At 42.6% G+C, this 12,517-nt stretch overlaps 1 protein-coding gene across 1 annotated transcript in view; it reads right to left on the reverse strand.

Annotated features, from left to right (window-relative positions):
- Positions 1-305: 305 nt before the first annotated feature.
- Positions 306-12,517, reverse strand: part of VWC2 (von Willebrand factor C domain containing 2) — a 57,894-nt gene continuing 45,682 nt past the window's right edge. The window contains exon 3 of the mRNA XM_010190752.1: positions 306-802. Within this exon, the coding sequence (XP_010189054.1) occupies positions 651-802 (152 nt within the window). The 3' untranslated portion in view covers positions 306-650. The remainder of the gene's footprint in view (positions 803-12,517) is intronic.

Genomic DNA, 12,517 nt, shown 5'->3' on the forward strand with positions numbered 1-12,517 from the left:
GGGTATTCAAAACAGATGTCATGTAGGAGCTGGTGATAAACTGAACTAAACACGAGTAAGTAAAGGATGTTGATGGCTGAAGCAGGGAGATGTGATTCACCTCACCTGTAGTCATGGTCAGCTGCTGTATTAGAAATCCTTTGATGGATTCAAAGAGCTGGCTCAAAACCTTTCTCCTCAACACACTGTGTCAGAGACCCTGTACAGACTACCAGAAAGAATGAAAAAGTTGAACCAGCACAAGCTGAGAAAACTCCCATGTGATGAAAGTAGAACAGAAATGTAATGTTTTTGCCATGGTGCATAACAGGACAGGCATTTTAATCAGTATTGTCCATATAAAACATTTATTTTTAAGCTCTATAATGGAATTATAGAAATACATATAATATTTTATAGAGTGTATTTTAGTGTACTCACTGTGAAAATAACACATTTATTAAGACAGGTATTCTTATGTCCAAACGTTTTAAATATATGCACTTCTTTGCCTTGCAGTATTATGTTACTTTGAAAAACAAAATATCAATATTTTATTCTTTGCTCCCCACCAGCATCTTCTCCTTCAGAATTCCCTGGGTCATCTAGGGTGCTCACTGCTGTGAGATATTTTATAAAAACCACGAAAAGTACTTAGATTTGTAGATTCCCTATATTTGTTTGCATTCATGTCTAGTGCACATAGCTTGCCGTTCAATTCTCCAAGTGCCTTCTTCGTAAGTACAGTGACATATCGTGCATTCATCAGTTTTCACCTCCCGGCCTGCTGGAATGACAGTGGTTTCTGCAAAGCAGTTCGGGCCTAAAAAAAGGAAAGAGTTTATTATGTGGTACCCAGAGCAGACTGCAACCCAGCACAATTCAATTTTAGTATCAAGGATGGAAAACCTAATGCAAAGTGAGTAACGCTGTGCACATTAAACAAACAGGAGCATTGCGCACAAGGCCGAAAAGCAACAAAGGGAGCAAGGGCCCTGCCCGCCGATATGGCAGCAGTTTCAGTCCGGGTTGTCCTGCCCTCCACTGGGGAGGGTGCAATAAAGCCTTTCTGTGAACACGCAGCCATGACAAAGACCTGGGCACAAACTGACGATGCAGATGAACACAGATTTAAGCTACAGAAAAAGCCAGCTATTGATAATGCAACAGTGCAACTCCAAGCCACCGGAGGAGGGCTGATTATAAATGTTACTACTTTTTCTCAATTGGAAATATACATTGTATTCTGTGGAGTAATGAAAGCATCAGATTAGGTTTTCTTCCATTTCATGTGAAAATAGTCCTTTTCCAGTAGAACGGAATAGCTCCAGCATCTTCTGAATGAAGACGCTTTTCATGTATAAAATGAAATACTTCATCTTATGTAAGTCAGCAAGTCTTCAAACACCCTTTTTCATAGCACTCTGACATAACTTCATTTCCGAGGATGAGGCAGCAGAACAACCCACCAGCACAGTGTTCACAAGACAAATCTGGTTCTTTCAAAAGGTGACATCCTTGCATCTCTCTGCCACAGAAGGCTGCAAGTGCTGAATTACCTATAGTAATGTAGGCAATAATGAAGCCTGCTTCTGCTTGGAAAATCTACATGTGCTTGTAAAGCAGCACTAAACCGTACCGATCATCTCCCATCTATACGCTGTCATGTCCTCAGGGGAACCTCGCCCTCCCATTCACTAAGCACACACAACAGCTGCCAGGGCAGAGCCTGGCCACTCAACAGCACTGTGGTACCACTGTCCACCTGAGTAGGGTGTGCAGTAGGGACCAGCACACATTGATCAGATACAGATGAAACTCTTGAAAAACTAAGAGTGAGCAAAACACTTATCAACTGCCAACATTTTTGCCATGCAAGTGAATAAATCACAGTGGACGGCCATTCTTCCATTGCAGGGGTCTACTGTAAGCCCATTTTAAAAAACATACTGAAGAGTTCACAAATCAATTTTAATAGTTATCTCTTTGGATTGGGTTATGTGTTTGCTTGTGTACTGACACTGCAGCCTGAGAAGTTGTTGCCAAATTGACAATAATGAAGGCCTTTCTTTAATGAAGTGGAAAGAAGAGACCTGGAAGATCTACAGAAATTTGCTTCACCAAATTGTACCATTAATCCTCTGAATATTTAAGCCAATATTTTGTTTTAGGACTGACTGTTTGAACAAAGATCTCTAAATTGTGGCTTTTACTCTAATATTGGGTGGCTTGTAGCCTATTTAAGGCTTTGGACACAGAATGGACAGTAAAATACAGCATATCTCATGTAAAGTTACCTGCTTTACTAACATAATGTTAACATGGCATGTTTGTGTTCGCAGCCCCCTCAGTTCGTCCATGCAAAGCACCACTGAGTTGGACAACACAAGAAGTTGGGAGTTCGGGGTGGAAGATGCGCTCCTGCATCCCACTGCACACAGGGAGGTGCCCTAGCTTTCAGCTGAGATAAAACAGCGTTATAAACTATGCTGTCCTCAGTGGAGCTTTAAAATATTTCAGCTCTCATCTGTATCATCCTGTTTCAGTTAAATACAGTATTCTTCTTGCACCTAATGAACTTAGATGGGTTCACCCACACATTAGGTAAAAGTACCTGAGTGTTTTGCATGCTGGCCTGTCATAGACCCATGATTCACACAGCTGTATCTTATAAAGAGTTAAAATATTAGAAGTGGAATCTCCTTTCCACGGAGAATTTGTCTGAAACCTACAAGACCGCTTGAAATTTAAACACTAAGTAAAAGGCACAAGAGGAACAAAAGTGATGTCAATCCCCTGTGCAGGATTTAGTTCATTCTGGGAAAGTAAATGTTACAGTCTATACTTGGTTATAAAAACCAACCAGGGAATGAAGTAAAACAGCGCAACACGCATAATATGATTCACTTGGATTCAGAATGTAAATGCCTCCATTCACAATTAGCAGCACCTTAATGCCATGTGTGACGAGTCCTTCTTACTGCAGAAAGTTATTAAATGTTATAAAACATGTTCACCTTAAATTGTTAAACTGTTTAATATGGGGGAAAATCATTGCTTTGGTAAATCTACAGAAGAGCAATAGCCATCTACTTGAGAAAGGGACCCTACAAAATAAATGACAGCAACAAAGTATGTTATTGAGCAAGCTAGATATCTTTTAATATCATACAATTTTTGCCTATTTTCTGGTTCTGCACTTGCACCTAGCATTACTATAACCGCAAATCCTATCTAGTACTTAGACTGGCATCCCTGCCTCATCTTTTTGTTTGCAATATTGGGTGCGCACAATATTTGTAGTTAATGTTACAGGAAAGGTCATCAATGAAAAGGCTGAATTGACTATATTACTGCAACACCATGCATGTAAATGTCAGTACAATACAGTGTCCAAACATGGGGAAATAATTCCACAGCTCTCCTTTTAACATTTCTCCAAATCCTCAGACTTCTTCTAGGGAAAAAGAAAACTGAACCCTGAGCTTCACCCCAAACTTCATTCAATTTTGAAGCTGTATGAGCTAGTCCTGGCTTCTGATGTTCTGCAGCTCCCTTCCCACCGAGCAGGCAACACTTTTCCCTTTCCTTTTCCTCTGAGGAGCAGGCACCAAAACCAGACACACTCGGCTGGACTGGCCAGAGGACACCAGCCTGTAGGGACGGGGAATATGTGGGGCGGCAGTGGTGGGAGCATCGGTGTGAGGCTGCCCTGACAGCACCTGCGCCTCTAGCAGTCCTTCCCTGGCCCCCATCAGTCGGATGGATGGTGCTGATGAAGCAGCCAATGATCTGATTCTCTGTTTGCCTAAAAGGACAGTGGCGAAACTGAGGAATCAAAGATTTTAAGCAACAGGGCAAGGAGGGAGAGTGGGTACACAAAGACTAATGTTAGACTGCTATTTTCTGTCTCTCCCTTAGCAGAAGGAGGCAGAAGCATGTGTCTCCTCCACATTCAGTGTGGATAAGCTGCCCTGAAAGCATGGCATTTGTGGAAAATACTGCTTTATTTAAAACTGGGCAGTTTATATTGATTCAGCAAGATTTGCAGTGTCCAATCACAAAGGACGGGACATTTTTGAATCTTCAAAAAGTCTGCAAAGTTACCTGACTTAGCACATGAAAAGTATTTCCAAGTAAATCGAGGCTGTTCCAACTCCAAAGCAGCAGTGAGTTTTCTGACTAGATGCTGCTGCTGAGGGAGCAGTGAACTGTGAATTTCTCCTGCTTGGTCTACAAAGCACACTGCCTGCTTTCTGAGCTCCTGCTTGGTAACGCTCCTACTCTAACTGACTTTAGCACCCAGCAATCGTTCCGTGCAGCAGTGGCTTGTTGGAGCTTGTTTGATCTATAGTATAAAACCTCCTGGGCCCCATCCTCAACTGTACGCACTTATATAGCTCTAAGGAAGTCAGTGGTGCTGCACATCTTCACAGCAGATGAAGATCTTGCTATATCACTCTTAAATCTGGCAGAAAATTCAGTATGACATATTGTACCAATTCGGAGTGCAGCTTGAAATCTAACACGACATCATTTGTTTTCCTAAAGTATATACTGGCGCTGTCAGACTCTGCTTGAGCCATACCATGCTGGTATCAGCAGAGATCTCTTTCCTAGAGCTAAGGCACTGTTGCTGCCATCTCAGTGATGTCTCGAAGCAGCGAGTTCAGTGCAAATCCTCCATTCTCACACTGAGCACCAGATTGGCACACATCTCTCGGCTTCTCCACATCAGAAATGGTGAATCCTAGATTCTAAAAGCAGCATTTATACTGGGATATAAGGAACTAGAAAGGCACATTTGATGGTTAATTCATTGAGAGTTTGTAATGGCATTCTCACCTTTTAAATGCTTAAAAACTAAAAAAGTTTAAAAATATTATTAGGGTAAATGCTGCTATTGCAGTTTTTTTCAAAGTCCCTACAGTGGTCCTGTGAAAAGCTTTCAGTGACTTTTATTTTATGCATCAGTGTCGACAAATGCAACCATCTGATTGAAATGCAAATTTTGTTATCTCGGAAAAAAACAGCCGATATCAATTATCAGCAGAGAATGCCCAAGCCACTCACCTACAGAAGCAACAGCACCTGTAACCCTGACAACCTCGCAAGAGGCTCTCTGAAGCATCTCCTCCTCCTTTGCTTCCACAAAACCACAGCTGTACTCTCCAAAGTTGTGCCTGTTTCCCCTGCAGCCTGCCCCTGCTTTGCACGGGCATGTGTTCTGATCAGTGAAAAAATACAAGATGTAGCAGTATGGTAAATTGTGTTTTAATCAACTGTTTTCATCATGTGTTAAACCAAATTATGGACAAAGGAATTGGTTCAGCTGCAAATTAATGTGCTTGCCTGGAGAATAAGTCACTGCAAATTTTTGCCAATTAAAACTACAGTGACAACCTCTGTAATATAACACTTTGATGTAAGACTGCTTTGGGCTCTGGTTTATACTAAACTCTCTAATAGCTGCCCTTTTAATAGCTCCTTGCAGCAGTCAAACAGGTCACTTGGCAAGGTACCTGACAGCAGACCTATCTACCCTGACAGCTATATGGCATTCATCACTGTGGCATTAGAGCACTTCATCGTAAATGATGTAACCTCAACATTTAGCTTAGTCTCTTTTTTTTTTTTTTTCAGATTTCACAGAGAGATTTCCAATGGTTATGACATGAATAGACAGATCCTACACTTTGTCCTGGAAGCCTTGAGAACCATGAAATTATACAAGAAACAGCCGCGCTGGGTGAGATCAGAGGTCCTCCTGCACCTGCAGCAGCCAAAAGGAGACGCATGGGGAAGTGGATGGGAGCACACACAGTTCTTAAAACACACACCCACCTTCCAGCACTTTCTGAATCAGAGACTTCATACCTGGCTCCTCTGTGCTGAGTTAATGGAGCTAATAGATTTTTTTAAGGTTGACCTGTCCAGCATCCTGCTGATCCCTCATAAACAGCACTTGGTGGCAAGAAGGTCCACAGCTCTTGCACACAGAGTAGAACAATTTTCTGTTGTTGTCTGACACTTTCTACCCACTACCTAAACTTGGTACCCCCAAGTACCTCATAGTGGAAGAGGCAATAACAACCACCCTCTCCTTGCCATGCCACTCATGAGCTTATAGATGTGTATCATGCTTCCTTCCTTCCCACCACATCACCCTCAGCCCAAGGAGGCTGGTTCTGCACCTCCACCATCCCTGCTGACCACCCCACACCTCTCCCACTTCTGCAAGCTCCTCTTTGGGGTGTGAGGGACCAGACCTGTGCACCACACACAAGTTGTAGAAACACCATGGACTTGCACAATAGCAGAGTGATACTCCTCCTTTTGTTTTCCATTTCCCTCCTAGTTCCTGACATTTGGCTTTCTGTTATGACCACTGATGAAGAAGTTCAGCTGACGTTTTCATGACACTATGAATTTTACACCAGATGACAGAAATCTTATAGAAACAAATGTTTCATTACACTCAAGTCAAATTCTGCTGCAGCCTTTCTACATTACATAAAGTTTCACTTTTCAGCAATGCTACTTGACAGTCTCCCATGTACAGCAAGAGTCTTCCTGTTGTTCAGTAATTTCAAGAACACGCTGGGGAAAGCGAAGCTTTCTCTCCATCTTTCAGATCTTTCTTCTTTCTGACATTTCCAGACTTCCTCCAGGATCTACTGCAGACAAGACTGATGAAACACGGAGCTGAAAGAAGAGATGTGGACAAGTTCCCTGCCTGCATTTCAGGCTGTCCGCTGCTGTAGATGACCTGGGACACCACAGCACAAAACCACGGACTCTTCTGCACCCCAGATGGAAGTTACACCAGGGAGCAGTGGAACAAAGTCCCTTACACACCTGCTGAGATATTTATAGGTCTCAAAACGTTCCAGCACCACACGTCAAGACAAAATAAGGCTGCTGTGCCACACAGCAGCAAGATTTCAAAACGCAGGCATTACCTCCCTCATCCCTCTCAAATCTAATCACTTCCTTCAGATGGTATCTGTACCTACTTTGTGCCCTTCCAATCTCTAATCTCTTCTAAAGAGTCTGTATCTCCCTGACTTGATTTTGTTTCCCTCTCATACGGATATATATAAAATATGTCTATCTCTTGTGAAACGTCAGCTCAACAGATAAAGCACAAAAAGCAGCTGGCAAAAGCAGTTTGTGACTAGGAGTGGAGCAGACACTCATTCTCTCACAAAAATAAGTTCATCACCCCTGCTGCTGTCACTGTGCTGACTGCTCCCAATCCAGTGCAACCTTTTACTCGCTTCAGTACCTTTGGACGCTACTGAACCAAGTCCAAAAGAGAGTTTTCAATTACAGGAAAAGGATTCAGGTAGACTCAATTTTAAGAGCAATTTGTGACCCTGAATAACCATGTACTATTTCTGTGGCTTATCAATGTCTTAGGATACTGGCAGCCAGAGAACCGTGGCAAATACCCTAATAGACTTCCAGTACATGTGTGTGTATATATATATATATATATATATGACAGGGAGAGGAAAAATAAAAGTATTCATCCATTTCACAATTTTACCTAGCTGCTACGGGAAATAACAAAAAGGCAGTGTGTGCAATGTGCTACCTTTCATAAAAGCGGCGTCTTGTTCATGCCAGATAGACCCTTTGTGCTTTTAAGAATTACAAAATCCCTCCCTCCCTTAGAGCCATGTTTTGCTAGATACATCGGGAATTGACAGATCGGAGGGAAAAATAAATCGGAAGAAAATATGCCAAGGGCAAAACAGAAGTACCATTTCACCACCTAATTTAGAAGGATGGGCATAGCAGCATCTGCTGTGAGTGGACAGACAGAAGAAAGCTGAATGAAGTTCTCTTGTCACTAAATGGCGTGATCACATCCGCAGTGGCACTGCTGTGACAAAGCAGGTATCAAAGCTCAGGCACTTGCTGTAGTGTAAGCGTGCCTGAGTGTGTGTGCATGTGTGCGTGCAGGTGCTTTAATCTGGAAGATAAAACAAGCCATCATCTCAGAGTTGGGTTTTAATACTCTGCTTATGAGACTTACAAGCCCTGTTCATGATTAAGTTCTGTTGTTTTATTTTTTCATTGATCATGTGTGACAGCGCTACTGATTAATGCTTTGATCTGGCTGCAGTCCTAGAAATTGGAATAGTGTCCAAAAATCTCACAAAACACCAAAGAAAGCCACCACAGCCTCTGGACTGATCCTTTCCATTGCTGCTTTAGCTCAGTTCTGATTCTCCACTACCTGGCACTTTGTGGTGATGTTAGTGTCCCTAGAACGACAACGCCTAATGCTACCAAAACCAGGGCTCCCAGTTACTTTTGCACAGACAGAAATTGCTTTAAGAATGGAACAGTCCACAATCCTGACACTGCCGCTGCCCCCTTGGATTTTCATGTGTATTCAGAGAGCAGAATTTCAGATAGCTGCTTTTTGTGCACCAAACAAAAAGAAGCAAAGGAACATCGAACACCACACAATCCAATACCTCATGAGCCAAACAGAAAGCCTCGGAGCATAAAAGGGCCCAATTAAACAGGAGGCTCGAGTGCCATAAAAATAAACTACATCAAACAACTTCCTTTATCAGAGAAAATATAGAAAGACTTGAATACTCTATGTAAGATGATTTTCAAAAGTCCTATGACTTGTAAAGGGATATTGTGTTCCACCCAGAAATGGCAGCAATTAGACATGAGCTGAACACTGCGTATCTTACAGAAAATTATATAAACACTTAGAAGCTAGCAAGCCGTGCATCAATTTTGCACTCAGCTTTCTTCCAGCTCAGCCACCACCCAGATGATTAGGAAATTAGAGACACCAGGCTTGAATGCATTGGGAAAATGCAGGCCAGGTGCTTCAGACCACAGCTTGGGGGCTGGTGCTGCTCCTCTGCAGCACAGCTCACCTGCAGCCCAGCTCACTACTGGAACCAGGTTTTCACCCAGGTTACTCTCACCAAAAGCCGCCTGCCTGTGCTTCCCCCAGCTCTCTGCTTCCCCCTGCACTGGCCAGGCCAAATGGGGACCCAGCCCGGGCCTGGAAGAGAGAGGGGTGGTTTTGGTCCAGGACACACCCTGCAGTGCAGCATCCTGCAGAGATGCTAATGTAGAAGCGAAGCCCAGCAGTTGCGTGGGAGCTGGGGTACGCAGCAAGAGGATCGGCTGCTTGCTTGGAGACTATTTCTGAAGCCCAGAGAGGGTGGTCACATCTAAGAAAACAAACCGACGCACCTCTAAATTTTCCCTCAGTTACAGAAACTGCGGAAGCGTTGCCAGACACTGCGGGGACAGACAGACTGACAGCAGTAGTGGGACATTGTGTGGGCTGCAGCGGGGTGAGCTGCTGCCTGCCCCAGCATTCACAGGGCTTAAATCTCTGCCGCTGAGACTAACATGGGTAATCCTTCCCTTTCTTAAGCTGTTTATTCATCCCAGTGACCCTGCCAGGCTTGGTGTGGTTACTGGGGGCTTGGTGAACGACCTGCCCAGCACTAAGTCGTCTTCTTCACACTGGTTATCATCAGCTTACTCTTCAGACTAAGCACGCCATGAGAAATGCCTTTGTTGAAAGATCCTCAAGTTGTCCTAAAAACTATTATGCAAATTTAAATAAACTCTGCACTTCCAAAAGCATGAACTATAGGCCGGTAATTTAATGCATCAGAGACCGTCTGCAAACACTGGAACTAAAAGCACATTTTAATTAGCCAAAACACCTCACCACTGGTGGGCTGTAGCAGCTATCAGGTGGGTTAGTTAGGTCGCTGAGAAGCGTACGGTAACTCAGGCAGTATTGCATAGGATCGTATGCTTACCCTGAAACACATCCTAAATGCAGGATACTAATGAAGGAAGAGATTTTGAGAATTATTATGCAAAAATCTCCAAAGACTTGAATTGAAAGCTGAAGTGGTACCAAAGTGCAGTATAATGCTGCTTTGGCAATGAAATGCAACCTAAATCATTATATTTTTCTAGTCACTATAAAATAGTGGATAGCGAGAATACAGTATGCAAGCTTCACCAGTGGCTACTTACTGTACAAGAATAATTCAGTCAAACCAGTAAAACATTAGCAGTCAAGCATCAGCTGTTTTTTCACCCCATTTTAAAACAAATACACTGAATATTGTTAAATCAGGGGTTATCTTTCTTACTGAGAACAATTTATATCAAAATACTGAATGTAGCATTATTCAATTCCAGAAAGACTGTCAGAGTAGGCAGTTACAACCCTTCCAATTAAATAGTCCCCTTGCAAAATTAGGTTTTTTATAAGGGCTTGCTCTGGCTTTTTTGTTGGTATTTGGGGTTCTGCCATTATAACCAATGCTTTGGATTTTGGTTTTTTTTTGTTTTAGTTATCACCTTAGGGGCTTGCCTGCACATTTCTATTCCCTCACCCAAATGCTTTAAAGCTGGTTTGCTCTGGTTGCAACTGTGCAGACGTACCTCACCTGTCTCTCTCAAGGTAATCTGCTGCTGAGGTGATACACACTAACCTAGGGAAAGGCTTCTCCACCAAAGGAGCAGCAGTCTGGAGTCTCAGACACCCGTGTAACCCTCTCATACAGGAAAAGCTGTGGGCAACATTGTCAGCTGCAGAAAAAGGGAACAGAAGTTGAGACCCTTAAAGGGAGCAAAGTTTGTGCAATAACAGAAATTAGCGGTCTGTCACATCCAAACTGCTCAGCTCCATACTCAGAGACTTTGGTCCTGTGGAAGCTTCTGGATGGCGTCTGCAATGCTGTGCTCATTTTATCCATTTCCTTTGAGCTACATGACAAAAGATAAGAACCCAGCTGAGACCAATCCCAGCACAACTGTTATTTAAAGTACAAAAAAACAGTTCCACAAAGGACTTTCTTTAATATATACTGAAGACTGACCACCTCCTCTTCCCCCTTTTACCTTTCTTATTTAGAATGCTTCCAAAAAGAGATAAATAGTACCCTGCATTACAGGGATAGAAGCGAGAGGGATCTATGCCAAAAAATGAATTATAGATGTTGGCATGTCATACATCACTTTAAAATACAACGAATTCTAACAACATCCTTTGCCATGCATTGTTAGCTTCAGAGACTGAAATAAAAAGCTACACTTCTAAGAAAAACAGGAGTAGTGCATGGGAACCAGAATGGAAACTGAAGAACCATATTTACTCATCAGTCCCAATGAATTACTGCTATCCTTAGGTGTCAAAATATATAAAATATACAGTTGTAGTTGCTGGTTGTTTTAACATGATACTTATTATATGTGCATACACCTGTAAAGAAGTGATGTTAAATTTTCCTAAAAAAACCCCTCTTTATCAATTTTAAGATGCACCTCAGTTCCTCTGCAACTGAGAACAATCACAGTATTTTTATAAGCAAAAAAGAGGTTATGCTTTGCCCTCCATGCTCCTGAATCAGTAATTCTACCTTTTCTTCCTCTTTAATGATTTTTCCCTGATGGTTATGAAATACAGCGCTGAGACAGCTTGCTTTGGAAAGACTGTGTTTTGTACCCGTTCAGGAAGATGACGAGGAAATATCAGAAAAATGTAGCTGTGAGAGCTCACCCTTCCTGCCCCTGGTACCCTGAGCAACTCTGCTCCCATGGCTGGCCTGGATGTGACCAAGTCGGTCCTTACCCCAGCACACTCCTCCCGGACAGCCACATGAAGGTCTTGCACAGAATAAAGACTGAGACTCTAAAATAGCATAGCAATTTGGACCACAGAAATACTCAGGATAGGAAGGGATGCACCAAATAATAGTTATTATTCTGTTCATCAGAAACAGTCAACAAGTCAGAGCTGCAAACTCAAGACCCCATTCTTAAGGAGACCTCACATGCTCACCTTAGGACTGTTTCTAAAGGCAGTTGTTTAGAAACGCAATCAGGTACTAAGCAAGTCTAAATATATTAAGCTGCAACATGGAAATCCATCACTATCAGAAGTTAATTCCCTCTCATTTCTCTTTGCATCACTCTTACACAACTCACAAATCAGTAAGTGATTAACAGAGATGCTTTGAGGCAGGAGGAGTGGGAAACCAGTAGAAGGAAGGGCGATTCATTGCAAAGGCAAAGAGTAGGAAACCACCGGTGTTGGAAGAAACCAGATTAGTGGGATTGCAAGCAGGAAGAAAAAAGGCTGTGAAGTAGGCAGGGTGACTGACAAAATCATTTGAAGGGATCATCACTTTGTGGAGATGGAAAGACAGGTGATTTGAAGTGAGAGACATGAATTATGAACGATACAGGAACAGGTTTTGTTAAATGCAAAGATTGTGTCTGTGAGTTAGACAAATCCTTTCATCTCAGAGAAGTGCAGCTGCACAGAAATTGCATGTCACTCACAAGGGCAGGCATAAAAGGATAGGCACTACCCAAAAGAAATCTGCCACATAATATTGCTCAGCTTCCTAATTTCTGGTATCTGAATTCAGCACTTATTTTCCCATGTGCTGCAAAAGTTAAGACCATCATTTAATACTGCAACGCTCTTATCCTGTGACGTTATTAGTGCACACTC

This window comes from Mesitornis unicolor, unplaced genomic scaffold (genome assembly GCF_000695765.1).
Source record: "Mesitornis unicolor isolate BGI_N332 unplaced genomic scaffold, ASM69576v1 scaffold678, whole genome shotgun sequence".
In the NCBI taxonomy this organism is placed as follows: Eukaryota; Metazoa; Chordata; class Aves; order Mesitornithiformes; family Mesitornithidae; genus Mesitornis; species Mesitornis unicolor.